The sequence below is a fragment of the Alexandromys fortis genome, unplaced genomic scaffold, assembly GCF_014885135.2.
Source record: "Alexandromys fortis isolate MF-2015 unplaced genomic scaffold, M_Fortis_MF-2015_v1.1 scaffold_41, whole genome shotgun sequence".
Lineage (NCBI taxonomy): Eukaryota > Metazoa > Chordata > Mammalia > Rodentia > Cricetidae > Alexandromys > Alexandromys fortis.
Window position 1 is genome coordinate 6,073,559 of NW_026067923.1, and position 21,845 is coordinate 6,095,403.

General features: G+C 37.6%; 1 protein-coding gene across 1 annotated transcript in view; it reads right to left on the reverse strand.

Moving 5' to 3' along the window:
- Positions 1-1,787: 1,787 nt before the first annotated feature.
- Positions 1,788-21,845, reverse strand: part of Terf1 (telomeric repeat binding factor 1) — a 45,653-nt gene continuing 25,595 nt past the window's right edge. Inside the window, exons 7-10 of the mRNA XM_050142124.1 lie at positions 17,955-18,014; positions 15,552-15,640; positions 13,362-13,468; positions 1,788-2,265 (exon numbers count right to left, since the gene is read on the reverse strand). Of these exons, the coding sequence (XP_049998081.1) occupies positions 2,104-2,265; positions 13,362-13,468; positions 15,552-15,640; positions 17,955-18,014 (418 nt within the window). The 3' untranslated portion in view covers positions 1,788-2,103. The remainder of the gene's footprint in view (positions 2,266-13,361; positions 13,469-15,551; positions 15,641-17,954; positions 18,015-21,845) is intronic.

The window sequence follows — 21,845 nt, forward strand, 5'->3', positions numbered from 1 at the left end:
TGGGGTATAGATGGTGTAAGTGTGGGGGCTGGGGTAGGAGTGGGTATAGATGGTCTAAGTGTGGGGCTGGGGGTAGGAGCTGGGGTATAGATGGTGTAAGTGTGGGGGCTGGAGGAGGGGTTGGGGTATAGATGGGTATAAGTATGGGGGAAACTGGGCAAATGCTTTCTATGATTCTTATAATTGCATATGAATCTATGCCTCAATAATAAAAAGTTTTTTAAAAAACATACTCAAAGAATTCAGACTAGGAGACAATGTTTTAGGGATATACTGATCAATTTATTTTCTCCATTATTCTTTAAAAAGCTATTTCATGTATATGGATGTTTTGCCTATATATATGTCTTGCTCAACATGCATGCAGTATCCATGGGGCCCAGAAGTGGGCACTGGAGCCCCTGGAACTGGAGTTACAGACAGCTATGAGCTGCCATCAAAGCCACGTCCTCTGGAAGAACAGCCAGTGCTCTTACTCATGGAGCCATCTCTCCAGCCTGTGTAGAACTCTGTTCAGAGCTACAAGTCATATGAAAGAAAAAGCTGCTTAAATAAATTTAAAATGGCTTTTGGAGCTGATGAGATGGCTAAGCAGGTGGAAGAACTTGCCAAAGCCTCACACCCTGGAGCTCACGTGGTAGGGGAGAATGCGCTCCCTGTTGTGTTTAGGCTCCATTGCTGTGAGAAACACCATGATCAAAGGCAACTTGGAGAGCAAAGAACTTATTTCATCTCACACGTTGAGGTTCAGTCTACCACTGAGGGAAAGCCAGGGCAGGAAGACAAGGCAGGATAAGGACGAAGGAGCTCATGAAGCCATGGAGGAGAGATGCTCAGTGCCTTGCTCAGTATTGCTTTTCCTCCTACAACACAGGACCACTTGCCCCGGAGAGGAGCTGCCACCTGTGAGCTGTACCTTCCTATACCAATTATTAGTGAAGAAAACGCCTTACAGGCATTCTAGAGAAGGTATTTTCTCATCGAGGTTCCTCTCCCCAAGTCAAGGTGACAGCACACTAATTAGCACACTCCCGAGTTCTTATCAGACTTCCTCATGCAGCCATGGCATGCAGACTTATGTACTCACTAAATAAATGTTAAAAATTAAAAAATAAAATAGCCTTTGATAAGTAAGTTTTAATAATGTATCATATTGTGACTTTTTAAAGCAATGGGTAAAATAGTAGATATTTTATAATAGCAATTTAGAGTTGATGATTTATTAAGTATGTTTAAAGTGACGTTGACTTATATGTTTATTGTGTCCCAAGATGCCAGCTTTGGAACTAACTGGCAGCATACTGGGTCAGGAAGTATACGGCAATTTCTAATGTTTCTGTTTATTGCGCAAATAGGATAACATAAATTCAAGAAAAATAGGAAAAAATGCATGACACTTTGATAGAAAGTTAGAGATATTACACAATACCCCATTTTTAACATAAACATTTCAATAGGTTGACTTTTTATCCACTTAAATACTGCACATAAAACTCAACGTGCTAATTATTAGTCTTTGATTAAATATTCTAAAGAACAAATTGTTGGTGAAAACTTCCTTTAGATGGAACTATTGAGAGAAGTCAAGTTTGTCAGAAATTATGGATTGTTCTGCACATTATCACCCCAATAACATTATCAGCAAGTAGCATATTAGCCATAAATCAAGCAACAACGACAACAAAAAAAAAATCACAAAGGAGTATTCCAGTTCCATTCTTTAGAAATCCATTTCTGTGTGGCATTCTGTAAGGTTAGTAGAACAAACAGAAACAGCCACAAATAAATACTTTTTATCTTATCAGGCTTTATTTTTGTATTACAACAGGATGTGGGATGGGGACTTGAATTTGGTAGGGTTCAACAAACCTATACTTTACAAAAATAAAGAGACTTGAAAAAACAATTATGGCATATAATTTACTTTTATAGTAAATCTGTACAATACAAAACTATCACAAAAAATAATGCTTTCAACAATAACGAAAAAACCCCTTAAGATACATCCATCACTGACCAGCCAATTTTAAACAAAATGTAGTGATCCAAGTATTTAATTGTCCTTGAATTAAGCCAAAACAAACCCACACAGCCTTCAGTGCCTCAGTTAACCAGCCTCAGTTTCTTCATTGTTCTCCACCTGTCTTTTAACATGACACTTGTTCGGTTGTTGAACTTATAATGCGATAGTATTTTCGTCCAGTTTCCCTCTCCATATTTCCTTACACCACACTTCAAAAGCTTATCCTCTTCCCAAAGCCATGGCTGTTGAAGAAAAATAAAAGTTACTCAAAGAAACATTCTTTAAAGAAGACACATCTTTTAAAAATCAAGTGATGCTTTGCTTCTTAAAAATGAAAACAATTTTCCTATATACTTTTGTATATATGAACACACATGCGTATATGGTTTTATAAGATCTTACCATTATCACGTAACATTTCAGGGTAGGGTTACACCCAAGATGGGACAGTCTGTCTCACTTCAGACTCATTGAGATGTCTTAAGCAGCTTTTATCTAATCCTTAATAGATCACTCCACATTTTTAAACAGAACTCATGACTGTTTAGTACTTCACTAATGAACTAGCAAAAATTCTCTACCTGTGCTGGGGGAGGAAAACACACACACATACACACACATACATACACAACACACAAGTCTTCCGTAAGACAGACTTTCAAAAACACAACTAGTATTTAAACACATAATTTAAGCTGGGAGAAAATGCTGAAAAAATTTAAATAAAATCTAATACTTTGCATAGACAAAGTACTAACATTTTATATTTGGCATAGGTGACCAACTAATTATTCCTTCCTTTTGCGTGATAAAAGGGGGTTTGCACTACTTGTACACTAATGCTCACAGCTGTATTATCCACAACACTGAAATGAGGAAGCATGCAGGGTATCCACCAATGAATGAATGAATTTTCAGCATATAGTATATGGGTAATATTATTTATCATTAAAATGGAAATTCTGGCAACATAAACCTTAAGAATACAACACTAAGCTGGGCAGTGGTGGCACATGCCTTTAATCCCAGCACTCTGGAGGCAAAGGCAGGCAGATCTCTGTGAGTTCGAGGCCGGCCTGGTCTAGAAGAGCAAGTTCCAGGACAGGCTTGCTCCATAGCTACAGCAAAAAACCCTGTCTCGAAAAAACAAAACAAAACAAAAAAGAATACTATGCTAAATGGAATAATTTAGATATGATAAGACAAGTACTGGGGCTAGAGAGATGGATTTAGCTCCCAGCATCCACATGGTAGCCTATTAACTATCTGTAAGTCAAGTTCTAAGGGATTCAATGCCCCTTCTGACATCTACAGTACCAGGTACACTTGTGGCACACATGTATACATGCAGATAAACACTCATATAAAATAAATAAATCTTAAATAAAATGAAACAAGTACTGTATGATTTTACTGATTTGAGGTGCCTAGAAAGGTCAAACTCAGAGACAGGCAGCAAAAGGGACAGCTACCAAGCATGGAAGAGAAAGGGGAAAGAAAGAATGTTTTTATGGGTCCAGAATTTGTTTCAAAAGATATGGGTGGACTGTGGCAATGATATGAAAATATGTTTAATGCTAGTAAACTGTACACTAAAAAATGATTAAGATGCACTGAAGAGATGGTTCAGTGGTTAAGAACATATTCTGTTCTTGCAAAGGATCAGAGTTTGGTTCACAGAACTGCAATGGGTGGCTCACAGCTCCTTGTAACTCCAACTGGGGACCCGACACTTTAAGTACCTTACATGCATATAACCCTATCCTAGAAATATCTGTAATTAAAAGTAATAAGCCTTAAAAATCTTAAGATGATACATTTACCATTGTATATATTTTACTACAAATAAAAAAAATAAAATTCATATTAGAAAATTCTGGTGTTAAAAAGAAGAAATCAACATGGCCTGAAGACAAATGAGATGAAAACTATCTTACAGATGACTGAATATCAGAGAAACTGGCACTGACCACAGCCAAAATCACTCCAGGTTTGTATGCTACCATAAGACTGTGTCTTCTACTTTGTACCTTCACAACGGCATAATTTATAGAAAAAGCAAAGCCTGTTACAGTAATTCACACTATGTAATATTTGTGAGAATATACTTCTGACAGGCATTTACTTTTTTCCTTAATGGAATACTTTAATAAAGAACCTGCAAATTTATTAAAAAGAAAAGACTCAAATACATTTAACAGACAAGAAAAAAAACTATCCAAATAGGAATTGAGAAATTTAAATAAAAAATTAAACAACTGAAGGCTCTAATACAACATAAAATTAAGTGTGGCAGTCACCTTCTGAAAGAGTTCTGATGTGGGATTCCCTTCTGTATGCTGTGAATGTGTTTTATTGCCAATGGTTAATAAAGAAGCTGCTTTGGGCCTACAGTAGTACAGAAGAGGGCAAAGTAAGAATTCCGAGCAGAGACAGAGGAGAAAAGAGGGTGAGTCAGAGAGAAGCCATATAGCCATTCCATTAAAAGAGACAAATGTGCTAGAACTTTGCTGGTAAACCAAGAGCCTCATGGTAAAATACAAAATAATAAAAATGGTTTAATTTAAGATATAAGAGCTAGCTAGAAATATGCTTAAGCTATTGACCAAGCAGTATTATAATTAATCTAGTTTCTGTGTGATTATTTTGGGTCTAGGAGGCTGGGAACCAATGAGCAGCTTCCATCTGCAGAGTTCTCTATCACAAGGTCAATAGTGAACAACTGAGAAATAAAAACAATGTTGATAGTGTCCATATAACTTCTTTGGCAAAGGAAACAATGGCATGATCAATACCCATATGTTCTTTATATCTATCATATGGTTGATATTCTCTCTACAAGAGAAAAACTGTTCTCTTATAGTTATGTATAAATGACACCCGTGCTCTATCCTCAAATCCAACTAGGAAAGATTGTGTGAGACAGAGATTTCTGGTTTCCAGTCTGATAAGCAAAGCACTTGGAAATTATTGCTCCCATCCACAATGGGAAAATCAGAACACTTGAAAACTATTATATTATAAACTATTGTATTCATCAGAGAATTAGTCATGGGGTAGACAGAAGAGAATCAAAGGAATTAATAAAAGCTAGTTGTGGTGGATGACTGTAAATCCTAGTACTAGTGAGGTAAAGAAAGGAGAAGCAGGAATTCAAGGGTAGCCTTGGCAACATAGAGTTTGAGGTCAGCCTGTGCTATATGATATGATATTTCAAAATTTAAAAATTAATAAATACTCATCTAGGAGCAGGAGTGACCCTCTGCCAGCTGGACTGTCTTCACCCCCTGGATTCTGTCCCCCCAAATCCACTCTTCTGCCCAACCTCTCCCACCTCAATACCCTTCCCCACAACTCCAATAGACTCCATGAGCTCAGGTACAGTCCACACCACTCTAGAGAACAGGCGAGTGACCTGGCAGCCAAGCTCCTCCACTCCCTAGAGCTTGATCCCCAGGGCACATCCCCTGACCCTCTCTTCCTTGCCCAAAGCCTAGATAGCTTTACAGGAAGCCAGGCTGGGCCTAGGGATGTCCAGGTAAGGCACCGCCCATTAACATTCCCTTATAGCCCACCCAACAAACCCAGCTGTATTAACTCCTTGGGCTCCATATTCCTGCTTACAACTGTGGAAGAAGACTTAGGCTTCACTGGAGGCCAGGCTGGATGTAGATACCCAAGATAAGATATCACCCACCACCTGTTAACACCCCCTTTAAGTCCATTCAGCATCCCCAACAGCATCCCCACCCCACTGGGCTCCACACCCTAGCCCATAGCCCTATAAGCTTTACCTGAGGCCAGGCTAGTCCTAGGGACCCCTGGTAAGACACTTCCCACCTCCTGCTAACACTCCTTAAAGCCCTCCCAACAACCCCAGACTGCATTCCCTCTCTGGGCTTCATATTGTGGCCTACAACTATGAAGGATGATTTGGCTTTACTAGATGCTAGGCTAAGGTTCCCAAAGCCCTGACAGAGACACCCTACTATATCTGAAGACTCACTAGTCACTAGAACCCTTGGTCAATTAGGCTAAAAAACCAGAGAGAACAGAAAAATCAAAAACCCAAAACACTCATTCAACAAATGATGGAGGAGGGTCACTTGTCTATCTGTTGCTTTCATTGGTTAATTAATAAAGAAAGTGCTTGGCCTGATAGGTCAGAACATAGGTGGGTGGAGTAGACAGAACAGAATGCTGGGAAGAAGGGAAGTGAGGTCAGATGCCATGGAGCCAGCCGCCAGGTCAGACATGCTGAATCTTTCCCAGTAAGCCACCACCTCATGGTGCTACACAGTTGATTAGAAATGGGTTAATCAAGATGTGAGAGTTTGCCAATAAGAGGCTAGAAATAATGGGCCAGGCAGTGTTTAAATGAATACAATTTGTGTGTTGTTATTTCAGGGCATAAGCTAGCCAGGCAGCCGGGAGCTGGGCTTCAGGAACAGGACGAAAAGCAGGCCTTCCTGCCTCGCCACTACAAACAAAGACAAACGCAGGAATCAACACCAAGACCTATAACCATCCCAAATCTAGATGCCAAACACCAGTGTAAGAACACAATCTATAATAGAAAGGGCAATATAATACCACAAGAACCCAGTGATGGGGGAGAGTCTTCTGTTTTGTATTAATTTCATTGGTTAAATAAAGAGACTGCTTGGCCCTAATAGGACAGAAAATTAGGTAAGCGGGGGCTGGAGAGATGGCTCAGTGGTTAAAAGCACCGTCTGCTCTTCCAGAGGTCCTGAGTTCAATTCCCAGCAACCACATGGTGGCTCCAAACCATCTGTAATGAGATCTGGCGCCCTCCTCTGGCGTTTGGGTATACATGGAGGCAGAAAGTTGTATACATAATAAATAAATATATCTTTAAAAAAAAAATTAGGTAGGCGGAGTAGACAGAACAGAAGGCTGGGAGAAAAAAGCCGAGTCAGGAGTCGCCATGATTCTCCCACCCAACACAGCCCCAGGTTAAGATCTTCCCTGGTAAGCCACCTCGTGGGCTACACAGATTATTAGAAATGGGTTAGATCAATATGTAAGAGCTAGCCAATAAGAGGCTGGAACTAATGGGCCAGGCAGTGTTTAAAAGAATACAGTTTCTGTGTAATTATTTCGGGGCATAAGCTAGCCATGTGGGTGGCCGGGTGCCAGGGATGCAGCCCCGCCTCTCTAATTGCAACAACCCAGCTATCCTGTGACAGCAAGACCTGAACATTCTAATGCAGTTGAAGCACAAGAAAATGACTTTATGAAAATGATAGAGGTCCTTAAAGAGGAAATGAAAAAACTCAAAGTAGTTGAGGAAAAGACAAACAAAAAATTGGAGGAAATCAATAAACCCTTAAAGAATGCCAAGAAAGTCAAGAAAGCAACAAACAAACAAACAAAACAGGTGAAAGAAATGTTTTAAGACCTGAAAATGAAAATATAAGCAATTATGAAAACACAAACTAAGGGAATTCTGGAAATGAAAAATCAGCTTAAGTGAACAGAAATTAAAAATATAAGCATCACCAACAAAATACAAGAGATGCATGGAACAGAGAATCTCAGGTGTTGAAGATTCAATAGAGGAAATAGATTAATCAACAAAGAAAATGTTAAATCTACAAAAATTCCAAACACAAAACATTCAGGAAATCAGGGACAAAATGAAAAGAACAAACCCAAGAATAATAGGAATAGAAGGGGAATCCCAATTCAAAAATCCAAAAAATATATTCAACAACATCATAGAAGAAAAACTTTCCAACCTAAAGAAAGACATGTCTATAAAGGTACAATAAGCTTACAGAACATCAAATAAACTGGATCAGAAAAAAGTTCCCTTGCCACACAATAACCAAAACACTAAACATACAGGATGAAAAAAGAAAAGGAAAATGACCAAGTAACATATAAAAGCAGACATATCAGAATTACACCCCATTTCTCAACAGAGACTCTAAAAGCCAGAAGATCCTAGATAGATGTCTTGCATCCTAAGAGACCACAGATACCAGCTTAGACTAATATATCCAGCAAAACTTTCAATCACCATAGATGGAGAAAACAAGATATTTCATAACAAAGACAAATATAAACAAAATCTATTCACAAATCCAGACCTACAAAAGGTACGAGAAGAAAAACTCCAACTCCAGTAAGTTAGATACACGTATGGAAATACAGACAATAGATAATTAAACACCAACAAAACCCAAAAGAAGAGAAATACACTCTCTCACACACCACCACCACCAGCAACAACAACAACAACAGAAATTAACAATCACTGGTCATTAGCATCTCTGAGGACTCAATTTGCCAATAAAAAGATACAGGCTAACAGAATAGGTACAAAAACAGGATTTATTCTTCTGCTGCATATAAGAAACACACCTTAACATTAAAAATAGACCCTCAGAGTAAAGGGCTGGAAAAAGATTTTCCAAACAAATGGACATAAGAAGCAAGCTGGTGATGCTATCTTAGTATCTAACAAAATAAGACTTCAAACCAAAATTAATTAACAGATGTAGAAGGAATTTCATACTCAAAGGAAAAATTCATCAAGACGGTGTCTCAATTCTGAACATCTATGCCCCAAATGTATTTTTGGGGAACCCACATTTATAAAGGAAACATTACTAAAGCTTAAATCACACATCGAACCCTACACATTAATAGCTGGAGACTTCAATATCCCACTGTCACCAATGGACAGGCTGTCTAGACAGAAATTAAACAGAGAAATAACAGACATTATGACTAAAATGGACTTACTTAATAGACATATACAGAACATTTCATGCAAACACCAAAGAATATTCCTTTTAGCACCACATGGAAACTTCTCCAAAACTGACCACATACTTGGTCACAAAGTAAGTCTCAATATGTACCAAAAAATTGGAATAACTCCCTGTATCTTATTGGATCACCATGGGTTAGTGTTCAACAATACAAACTTCAGAAAGCCTAAAAACTCATGGGAACTGAACAGCTCTCAAATGAACCACCACTAGGTCAAGGAAGAAATAAAAAAATTAAAGACTTCCTTGAATTCAATGAAAATGAATGTACAACATACCCAAACTTGTGGGACAGAGTGAAAACGGCATCTAAAAGGAAAGTCTCCTTTTTCTAAAAAGAAAGTTCATGGTGAAAAGTGCCTGCATAAAGAATTAGTAGAAATTTGATACTAGCTACTTAATACCATACCTGAAAGTTCTAGAACAAAAAGAAGCAAACACACACAAGATGAGTAGACACGAGGAAAAAAAAATGAAACCGAGAGCTGAAATCAATAAAATAGAAACAGAATACAAAGACTCAATGAAACAAAGAGTTGGTTCTTTGAGAAAATCAAAGAAAAATTGGAACTGAGGGCTAAAGTCAATAAAATAGAAATAGAATACAAAGAATCAATTGAACAAAGAGTTGGTTCTTTGAGAAAAATCAACAAAATAGACAAAGCAGACAGAAAATATCTTAAATTAGCAAAAATCAGAAATGAAAAGGGGAACATAACAACAGACACTAAGGAAATTCAGAGAATTACTAGGTCATACTTCAAAATTCTGGACTCCACAAATTTCTTGATAGATATCACACACGAAAATTAAATCAAGATCATATAAACAATTTAAATACACCTATAACCCCTAAGGAAATAGAAGCAATCATTAAAAGTCTTCCAGGGTCAGATGGTTTTAGCACATAATTCTAACAGACCTTCAAATAAGTATTCTACAATAGAAATAGAAGGAATATTCCAAATTCTTTTTATGAGGCCACAGTCACCCTGATACCCAACCACATAAAGCCTAAATAAAAAGAATGACAGACCAATTTCCCTCATGAACACTGATGCAAAAATACTCAATAAAATACCCGCAAACAGAATCTAAGAACACATATAACACTTGAAGTTCTAGCTTGAGAAATAAAACTAAAGGAGAAACAAATTGGAAAGGAAGAAGTCAAAGTATTATTATTCACAGATGATATGATCGTATACATAAGCGATCCCAAAAATTCTATCAGGGAGCTAGTGAAGTAGCTAGATACAAGATTAACTAACAACAACAACAACAACAACAACAACAACAACAAAATGAGTAGCCCTCCTATATACAAGTGATAAATGGGCAGAGAAAGAAATCTTGGAAATAACACCTTTCACAATAGCCACAAATATATCTTGGGGATAACTCTAACCAAGCAAATGAAAGACAAGAACTTCAAGTCTTTGAGGAAAGAAATAGGAGATATTATCAGAAGACAGAATAATCTCCCATTCTAAGGGATCGATAGGATTAGCATAGTAAAAATGGCCACCTTACCTAAAGCAACGCACTGATTCAATGCAATCCTATCAAAATCCCATTACAATTCTCTACAGACCTTGAAAGAACAATACTCAACTTCATATGGAAAAATAAAAAGTAAAGGACAGCTAAAAAAAATTCTGTACAAAACAAGATCTTCCAGATACAATACAAATCACCATCCCTGATTTCAAGCTCTACTAACAGAGCTACAGTAATAAAAACTGTATAGGCAGAAAAACAGACACGTTGATCAATGGAATTGAATTGAAGGCTCAGATGTAAACCCACATACCTATAGACACCTGATCTTCAACAAAGAAGCCAAAATTATACAATGGAAAAAAGAAAGCATCTTCAGCAAATGATGCTGGAATAACTAGATGCTGACATATAGAATGTAAATAGATCCATTTCTACCATCCTGTACAAAATGCAGTCCAAGTGGACCAAACACTTCAACATAAATCTAGTTACACTGAAGTGGAAAATAGCCATGAATACATTGGCAAAGGAGACAGCTTCCTGAATAGAACACCAAATAGCACAGACACTAAGACTGATAATTAATAAATGGAACTTCATGAAACTGAAAAGCTTCTGTAAGGCAAAGGATACTGTCAATAGGACAAAACGGTGGCCAACAGAATGGGAAAAGATCTTCACCAACCCGACATCCAACAGAGGGCTGATTTCCAAAATATATAAAGAACTCAAGAAATCAGATATCAACAAACCAAATAATCCAATTTAAAAAATGGGGTACAGATTTAAACAGAGTTCTCAACAGAGGAATCTCAAGTAATTGAGAAATACAAAGAAATGTTCAATATTCTTAGCCATGATGAGATTACATCTTACACCTATCAGAATGGCTAAGATTAAAAAAAACAAATGATAGCTTCTGCTGAAGAGAATGTGGAGCAGAGGAACACTCCTTCATTGCTGGTTAGGTAGTGCAAATTTGTACATGAAGGCTCAGGTTGGGGGTGGATGGAAGGGGAGAGTACTGGAAGAGATGACTGGGAAGGGTGTACATTGTGAGGTTAGATAGAAATCTGGTGCAATGAAAATGCCCAGCAATCTACAAAGGTGATCCCAGCTAAGAGTCCTGGCAACAGTGGACACACAGCATGAAGTGGCCATCTCCTGTGACCAGGTTGGTGACTATCCCAATTGTCAGAAAGCCTTCATCTAGTAACTGATGGAAACAGATGCAGAGACCCACAGTCAAAGAGGGGGAGGTTGGGGAATCCTGAGGAAGAGGGAAGGATTGTAGGAGCCAGCGGGCTCAGGACATTGTAACAAAACCCACAAAAACAACTAACCTGAGCTCATAGGTGCTTACAGGATCTGAACGGACAACCAGAAGTCTGCATGGGACTGACCTAGGCACTCTGCATATATATTATAGGTGTATAGATTGATCTTCTTATGGAACTCCTAGCAGTGGGAATAGGGACTGTCTCTGACTCTTTTGCCGGCTTTTGAAACCCTATTCCTCTTACTATGTTACCTTGTCTAGCCTTAATACACGGGGAGGTGTTTATTCTTACTACAACTTGATATGACATATGTGGTTGATATCCATGGGAGGCCTGCCCTCTCTGAAAAGAAGCAGAGGAGGAGTGGAATAGGGGGTGGGAGGTGGAGGAGAAATGAAAGAGGGATTGGGAGGAGAGGAGGAAAACTGTGGTTGGGATATAAAAAAATAAATTTAATTTAAAAATAAAATATTATGAAAAAACAATCCACATTTACTGGGAGCAGAGTAAGGAACATAGTAAGTTCTCAGTTGGAGTCATTCCTGGCAGGGTTAACAAACTAGAATGGAACTTATGGCAGTTAACATTTATGAACCTAAATGGTAGAAAACCCTGGGGGTACAACACTTTTAACCTCCAGGATCCTTACCATATTTCAGGGTAAAGCTAATACAAAAGCCAGTGCCTACTTCTGTCAAGGGGAGGGGAGAAGAGTTATTTGAAATACTCTCAAGTTCAAAAAATTCCCATTCTCCTTTATGGATGCCTATTCTTAAAGAAGCTAATTTTACAAAACCCTAATTTATCACTTCTAGTCCCCTCTTGACTTCCTCTCGCTCAAAGAATACTGGTGGTAAGTTGACTAAGAAGCACTTATGAAGGTCACAGTCAAGAGTCACTTAAAAAAAAGACACCTAGAGACAAGATCACATATAACCCTGCATAAAAACAACCAACCAAAACCAATATAAAGTCATCATGGGCTAATAAAGTAGCTAATTGGTACAGTAGTACTTGTTTAGTATCTACCGGTCCTATCCTCAACATGGTGATGTGCAAAAAACAAATGAAATTAGCTGTTGATTATTTTGACTAGTATGCTACTAGGATAGTCATCTATGCAAAATAACTTTGAGCCACAGGAAATATTTCTAGTGGGCTGAGTCTCAAAGCTCTTACACTTGAAATGACCAAAGTGAAAATAGGTTGGGAAAAAAACAGACACATCTTAAATTGAGTAAGAAAAAATATTCCAGACACAGTAAAATAAAAGGACTAGATTTATTGATCTGTTGTCAAGAGTTGGAAAGTCAACATAAACTACTGCATCAATAGTTTCACATCTGGAGAAATGGCATTATGATTACACTAAGTGGGAGAAACAACTAAACCCTGAAGTTGACCAGACTTATAAGATCTGATCAAAGCTGGGTGGTGATAGTGCACGCCTTTCATACCAGCACTTGAGAAGTAGAGGCAGGAGGATCTCTTGAGTTCGAGGCCAGTCTTGTCTACAGAACGAGTTCTAGGGCAGCCCGGGCTAAGCAGAGAAACCCCAACTTAAAATAACACTCCTGATTAAACGGTTTTATTTATTTATTTATTTATTTATTTATTTATTTATTTATTTATTTATTTATTTGTGGTGGTTTTCAAATGCATTAAGACTCTTATTTAAGTTAGGTCTATTAGGAAAACGAGTATAAATGCTTACTTTATGTTTATAAATATTATTCAATAGAGTGAAAATACCTGTTTTTTCTTAAGTCTGTGTTTTTCATTAGTGTCTGGCAAATTCCTTGAAATACATAAACTATTGTGTCCAGTGGTTCTTCTGTTTCCTTTTGTCGTTATTTCACCTACGAATAAAAACATTAATATTAGCTTGATGGTGGCGCACGCCTTTAATCCCAGCACTTGGGAGGCAGAAGCAGGCAGATCTCTGAGTTTGAGGCCAGCCTGGTCTATAAGAGCTAGTTCTAGGACAGGCACCAAAGCTTCACAGAGAAACCCTGTCTCGAAAAAACAAACAAACAACTATGAACATTAAATACTACTTTACATTAGAGAAAGGGTGGACTTTCCAAAGATTACCATGAAATTCCTGTTTACTTTAGCTACTCTAAGAAACAGAGCTCTATATGTTTAATTCTTTTTCCTTCAAATCCAGAAGGAATATTAAGTCTAGAACTACATTTGACTACCAGAAGTGTTCTCACCTCCAGAAACATATTCCATCGCTTGCATAAAAAAGGAAAAATACTTTTGGTATAGGATCACTGAAATCTTTTTATGATATTTAATAACAGAATATTCTTCTCAGATATACATCAACAATAATCACCAAGACAGACCAACAGTAGGATGTACCATTAAAAAAAAATCCTTTAAGGGACTGGTAAGACAATTCAGGCAGTAAGTTCTTAGTGTACAGTCTGGTTACCCAGGTTCTCTCCTGGTGGAAGAAGAGAACCAACTTCTGAAAGTTGTCCTCTGACAACTGGCACAAGGGAGGCAACAGTAAGAGGACAATTGCTGCAAGCTCATGGCCAGCTTAGGACACAGGTACTTTTTGTCTACTACAAACTATTCTCAGACTACAACAGAATTAAACAGGAAGTCAACAATAGAAAGACAGATACTTAGAACAACCTTCAATTAGTTGAAGATTAAATAAGCAAGTTCAAAGTGAAATATCACTTTAATTAAATGGAAATCCAAAACTAAAGCAGGAACTAAGGAGGGATTTCTAGCACTGAGCACATGTCCTAGGAAATCTAGTCAGGTAAGAGAGAAAACTAACTCATACACAAAGATAGAATATGTTATGTTAATGTTAGACTTCAACACTGTAGCAAGTCAAAATCAATCTGTTTGCAAAGCTGTGACCAAAAAATACTTCTAAAATACACTTAGACAAAAAGTTTTAAAGAAACACAAAGGACAGCAGATAGTCTTTACCACGTAGAAGAATTTAGAAATCATAGACTTAAAAAAATCCAGACAAATAGGAAATAAAATGAAGATACAAAGAAAAGAGAATCCCAATTTCAGGGTTCACGATAATAAACTTAAATCAATAAGGAAGAATTTCATAGGGATTTTATTAAGAAAAGAATGCTCCAAGCCCTGATTACACAAAACATAAGAACTAGGCATGATGTCACACACAGGTAGACTCTGGAGGCCAAAATAAGAGGATCACAAGTTTGAGATAGGGCTAGACTACACTGCCAGATTCTGAACTGAACAAAATCATCCAATTTGGTTAGTTTGATTCCAAACCAACTAAAATCAAGCTAACTAAGAAAAACAGAAGATTGACTTTTGGGGAGAAACTTTTGTTTAAATCATTCTACACTCCAAAGCTTAAATTTATATATACAGTCACAAATAGAGCCAGTTTTCAAAGAACTTCATATGCTTTATTCAAACTTAAAGAAGTATGGTTTATTTATGAGTGGGCACATGTGTGTGTACCTGTGGAGGTCAGAGGGCAACATGAAATATACTTTACTCAGGCATGCATTATAGTGAAGCTGGCAATGATTCAACATTAATGAGCCAACAACATAGCTCCTTTAAATAGAACAAAATAAAACAAGATTGTGTATTGATTAATTGATAAAAAATGTTATTGAAGATCAAAGAACCTAACTTTTTCTATTTTCCCTGGAAGTACTGATTCGGAATTCACTTAATCAATGTTAATAATGAGTTTTAATTCCATTCATTCCTCAAAAAAGTCTAAAGTTGCTAAACATAGGTAAGCAGAAAACCAATGCTACTTACTACCACAGCCAAATAACTCAGACAAGAACATCAAAAACAGCTAAGTCTCTAAAGCTGGCGTTTGGTCTTCTGAGTGCATCTTGAGCTGTGGTGGTAAAGTGAACAGCTAGAGCACCCCTCTACATCTAAGACTATAGCAATGGTACTCACTTTGAAGAATTCCAATTTTTGCTTCTTTCTTATTAAAATCCAGTTGACTGCTTTGTTGTTTCAACTTAGATAAGACCGTCTTGTGAGACCTAAATAAAACATGATAGTTTGTGACTAATTCCAGAAACTAGTGAAGGTACAGAAGGAAAATGATGTCACCTTTGCAATAGGATCTTCTACACTGGCCTGACTCTCTTGTTGCTCTCTTTAGTGACCAATGTTAGTTTTTAATATTTCTATTGTCAAACTTTCTTTTATTTCATTTTTTTTTACTGTTCATCTACTCAGAAAGCAAGATTCTATCAGTTTTCCAAATAGATTGAAAAGGAAAAACAAAACAAAAACAAAACAAAAAAGAACCCCCAAACCCTACTCAAATTACAAAGAATTTATTTTCCTTCTCCCCTCTGGCCTCTAAATCATTTTCTGCAGGAGAATTTTCAAAATGTCTTTATTTGATGGTAGATCATGTACTTTTCAGCATCCAAGACTTTTTCTTTTTTAAAGAAGGTAAATTTATACTGGAAATAATAGATGCGGCATATTTTTCTTCAACAGCCCTGCAAAGCTAGCACTATCCTAATTTTATAAAGAAGCAAATTAGAACCTAAAAAGCAGTGTGCCTGAACTTACATAGGTATTTTAGCTATACTCTTATCCAAGAAAACATTCCACAACTAGCAAATTCTTTCTTACCTTTCCTCTCTCCTAAAGTGTTCTATTGTATTGCATTATATTCTTTAGAAGGCTATTCTCAAACTCTTCACCTCTAAGTCTAGCCTCCATCCCCATTGCTGCCCCACCTTGGAAAAATAGTTCTTTCCTCTGGACCTTTTCAAGAGGAACTAGCTTAACCTTCAATCTCCCACAAGTCACAGTGCTCCAAACAAGTGCTTCACCTTGTTTTTTTTTTTTTTTTCTTTTTTCCCCGGTGTTAGGGATTGCATCTGGGCCCTTACACATGCTAAGCAAGGGCTCTATCACTGAGATTTATCACCAGCTTCAGTAGTTTTTATTTCTAATAAAAGCTACTCCAGCTTCCACAGAAATCTCAGCCACCCAGGAATGCTACTGATATCATCTTTTATCATATCTCGTTTCCAGTCTTTATCCTTCCAAGAACTTTATCTTTCTTACACCTAGGGGCGTGGTTATGAATTATTTTAAGTAAGGCATTACGGTGCATGCCTGTAATCTTAGCACTAAGAGGCTGAGGTAGGATAATGAGTGCAAGTTTGAAGCCAGCACAAACTTTACAAAGTTCCACACTAGCCAGGGCAGCATATTGAGACCCTGCTCCCTTTCCTCCCCAGATATAGATAATCTAATACAGTGTTTTTACGGACAAATCCTATAATCTTGGAGTCTTACGTCCTAATCACCAATCCTTTTCACACTAAGCTAGCCAACCCCTCCCTATATCCACTCAGCAAATCAATTGATATTTCTATAATAATTTACACAGACTTTCTGCTCTTTGGACATGTTAGATTGTCCTTCACAGCATTTATAGTAGACCAGAAAGAGTTTCTGCAAATAATTTCATATAATTGGAATATGGGTGCTATGGGAGCGCCTTCAGCCTTTAAGATACCAGCTCAATTGGGCATGTTCTCTTATACTATAAATGCAGCTGTAAAGTGTGTGTTCACTCTCTTCTCTTGCTAAACAAAGATTCGATTCAGAGTTTTTGTTTTGAAAAAAAAAGAGGGGGGGTGCTGTGGAACAATGGTCTTGTACCCTGTCACTTGTACTGTTTTTAATAAAATGCTGATTAGCCAGTAGTCAGGCAGGAAGTATAGGTGGGGTGACAAACAAGAGAATTTTGGGAAGAGGGAAGTCTCAGCCTGAAGCTATCATCTAGAAGCAGAGGAAGCAAGATGAGAATGCCTCATTGATGAAAGACACCAAGCCATGTGGCTAACACAGAAAAGAACTATGGGCTAACTTAAGATATAAGAGTTAATAAGAAGCCTGAGCTAATAGGCCAACCAATTAATAATTAATGTAGATCTCTGTGTGTTTCTTTGGGACTGAACGGCTGCAGGACTAGGCAGGATAGAAACTTCTGTCAACATATGGAAACAAAGAAAATGTAGCTTCTCGCCCTTCCTGTTCTAGCAGGGAGTCTTTGTTATAATGACAGAATACCAGAACGAGCTCATATGCTCCTTATTTGTTAGTCAATAGTCTATTAGAAACCATGTAAAACAACTCTAGATTCCATATCAAAGTCTTTATAGCTAGAAATTCCAAGACATTTCAGGGTCTTGAGTATCTATTCAGTTAGAGGTCTCTGAGCTGTATCTAATTATACCATTTACGTGCCAACTTTAACATATTTAAATCTACATGAATTGCATTCATCAGTGATTTTAGGGACAAAGAAAAATGTCACCTTACCTTATTACGGATACTGTATTCATTAAGGATTCAGTTTCTGTGAACTGTTGGCCACCAACACTTTAAAAGAAAAAAAAATTCTAAAAATATATACAAATGGATCTCTGTATAAGAGAACTACTTGGCATAGTCAAGACATATTTCAATACACAAAATCATCCTGGTTGAATTAAGGACTTACAGAGTCCATTAAAAGGTGGCCACTTTTTGCTCAGATGTGCTTGAAGAGGTTACAAATCAAACTTCCCCAAACACAAGTTAAGCACAGTTAATATTGCAACCAAGAATCTTTCATGTTTTCCTTTAGAAAACTCCTATTCCATTAAGTTTTCTTTTAACAGCTTTACTTGAGCACAACTGATACATAAAAAACACAACAAGTGTTCATGTATATAATTTGATGAGTTCAAGTTCATTTCCTTATCAAACATTTGTCTCAAACTGAACTTTTTGGGGATGTGGTAATATGTAGGAAGTGAGATAATATATTATATAACATGGCCATTTTCAACACACACACACACACACACACACACACACACACACACACACACACACACACACACTCTTTTGAAGATAGGGTCTCATGTAGCCGGGTTGGTTTCAAATTTGCTATATAACCAAAAATGACCTTAAGCTTCTGTTACTGTTTCCAGCTCACAAGTGCTAAGTATATGTTACCATTCCAGGTTTTATACTGTGCTGGGAATCAAATCCAGGGATTTGTGCAAGATAGGCGAGTACTCTACCAACTGAGCCATACCCCTAGCTTCACATATAAAAAAATCTTAACCAGTTAGGCATACACACACCTTAATCCTAACATCTGGGATCTCTATGAGTTTGAGACCAGCCTAGTCTACAGAGTGAGCTCCAAACCAACCAGGGCTACATAGTGAGACAAAACAAAACTTCCCTTTAAGGTTATGCTCAAAACTAAAACCTCCATCTATCTTAATGACAATATCTAAATCTTTAGATTAGTAATGAACTATGGGTTTTGTGCTATAGTTTATTGCCTATAATTCTTATTACTCAAATGGCTTATAAGCTGTATTAGAGAAAATAGTCATCTCCTTCAGTTTTACAGATGTAAATTTTCAATTTTCCTGGCATTTGTCTACCCTCACAATCACACTGCCAATGTCGCATCTGCTTCAGTCGCATCCCGTCAATTGCTGTCCTGCTATTGGCCATCTGATGTTGACTCTTCCTGGTTTAGCTTCCAGAATGGACTTTATATTTGCCTACCAATTTCAATCCTGTCTCTAGTTTGACTTTCCTCTCTGTAATTAGTACTCAGTCAAATTTTTATGGCGTGTCTGGCAATGAGTCAGGCATGAAGGATACTGAGCCACTTAAGATGTTCAAAGTTAATCAGAACCCTTCAAATAGGTCTGCACTACAGCATGCGTGTGCTTGCATGCTCTTGCGTGCATATGTACATACAGACCCACAAACAAAAAACCCAAAGCAAATAAAAAAACTAAAAATAACAAAAAACTTCAAAGAATTATTAGTCTTATGATAAAGAGATAATTTATTTCCACAGTTAAGGGTTTATCATGAATGCATGATTTGATGGCTTGTACTCTGAGAGCACAGACCTAACAATGTAAGCAGAGAGCTAGGCAAAATTTTCACAGGTGATGGTTGAGGGAGACTCTGAATGAAAAATATGAGCTTATACTGAAGAGAATAAAAATAAGGGAAGGAGGAACTAAGGAACTTTTCCAAGAACAAATGATAGTATTTGAAGATCAGAGAACTCTGTTCTGTGTTGCTAGACAGTAAAAAGTAGGAGGGCAAAGCAGATAATGTTTAAGTACTCAGTAAAACAACAAAGACACCAAAACCTGCAAAAAAAAAAAAAAAGTCCTTTCCTTTTTTTTTTTTTGATTTAAAGAGTTTTTTTTTTATGTGCATGTGTGTTTTGCCTACATATGTATGTGCTCCACGTGAGACGGTGAGAAGAGGAATCAGATTCCTTGGATCTGGAGCTACCAATTGGTTAACGGGCACCAAACCTGAGTGCTTTGCAGAAGCAGCAAATGCTCTTAACTGCTGCGCCACTTCAGCCCCGACAAAGTTCTTTTTTTCCTTTTTGTGTGTTTGATAGAGTCTTGCTGTGTAAATAGCCCAGGCTGGCTCTGAACTCAAGATCCTCTTGCTCTAGCCTCTCAAGTGCTGGGATTATAGGGATGGGCCATCATGTTTACTTTAGAATTTTTTTCTTTTGTTTGAAATATTTATTTATTTATTATGTATACAATATCCTGTCTGTGTGTATGTCTGCAGGCCAGAAGAGGGCACCAGACCTCATTACAGATGCTTGTGAGCCACCATGTGGTTGCCGGGAATTGAACGCAGGACCTTCGGAAGAGCAGGCCTTAACCACTGAGCCATTTCTCCAGCCCCCTAAAAATTTTTTCTTGCTGGGTGGTGGTGGTGCATGCCTTTGATCTTCACACTCAGGAGGAAGAGGCAGGCAGATCTCTAAGTTCAAGACCAGACCGGACTACAGAGTGAGTTCTAGGACAGACTTCAAAGCTATAAAGAGAAACCCTGCCTCGAAAAACCAAAAAATTGCTTTCCATAAAATTTAATGGGTAGAATACTGTTCTGAGAAGCTGGATGAAGTAGTGTACAGCATCATGTTATTCTGGCACTTGAGAGTTGAAGGTAGTTGGATCAAAGTTCAAGGTCACCCTCTGGTACATTTTGTACTTTGTGGTCATTAAGTAAAATAAGGGTTTCTTAAATCCAAGTACCACAATAATGCATATGTCAACTAATAACTCAGATAACTGAAATGAGGATTGGGAAGGCTGCAAATACAGTAGATATCCTGGTCAAAAGTATGACTTATATGACTCAGTTGTTAACATAGAATCATGAAACTATTAGGTAAATGATGAAGCTTAAAAAAAAAAAATCAGCCTGAGTGAGGTAATTCAGACCTAAAAGATAAAATATCATATGTACTCACATGTGGATGTTAGTTGTTAAGTCATTATTGATAAGCAAGCTACAATCCACATCACCACAGTGGTTATGTAGACAATAAGGGACTGGGGAAAGAGGGATGGATGGATTCCCTAGAAAATGGAAATAGAACAGTTATAGATAGATAAGGAGAAGGGGCTGAAATTGGATGATCAAACAGAAAGGGAGAAAAAGGAGGGGAGGGAGAGAATATTGGAAGGAACAGCTAAAACTAAGGGCCATTGAGGCATCACATGGAAACTTCATACAGGAGTAGCTTTCTATCACTATATACATATATGACAGTGGTCAAAATAAAATCATCAAATAACAGGAGAGACACGAGCCCAAGTATCTCGTCACCAAATGATGCTTCCAGTACTGGGAATGGGTTACACTTGAGATATTGGTTAAAGGGGTCCCATGGGAACCCCAAAACAAACTAGGCTGTTGGTGACTTTCCACAAACAGACAATAAGGCCCTATTGCTAAAGACAATACCTACACAACTCAATGAAAATGGAGAGGTCAAACTGGTGCCTAATAGAGGTTTTACCCATATTGACTAATGTTCATAGTACTGGAGTGCACTCTGCATGCTACCAAAGAAGAAAGGTAAAGGCCAACCCAGCTACAAATCCTTCAATCTACAACCATGACTTTCCTGCAATATACACCGGTACAACAGTTGCTCAAAACTTGTGGGAGTAATCAATCAACATCTGATTTGAGTTAAGCCCACTCCATGAGAAGGAACCCATGCCCAGCACTGCTTAAGTGATCAAGAACCTGGGACTAGATAGTCCAGGGACCTAGGAGGAAAACAAATACTACTGTTCTGCAAATGGAATGTAGCAATAAAATGACTCCTAACAAGATTCTGCATTACTCATGGCCTGTGTCTTG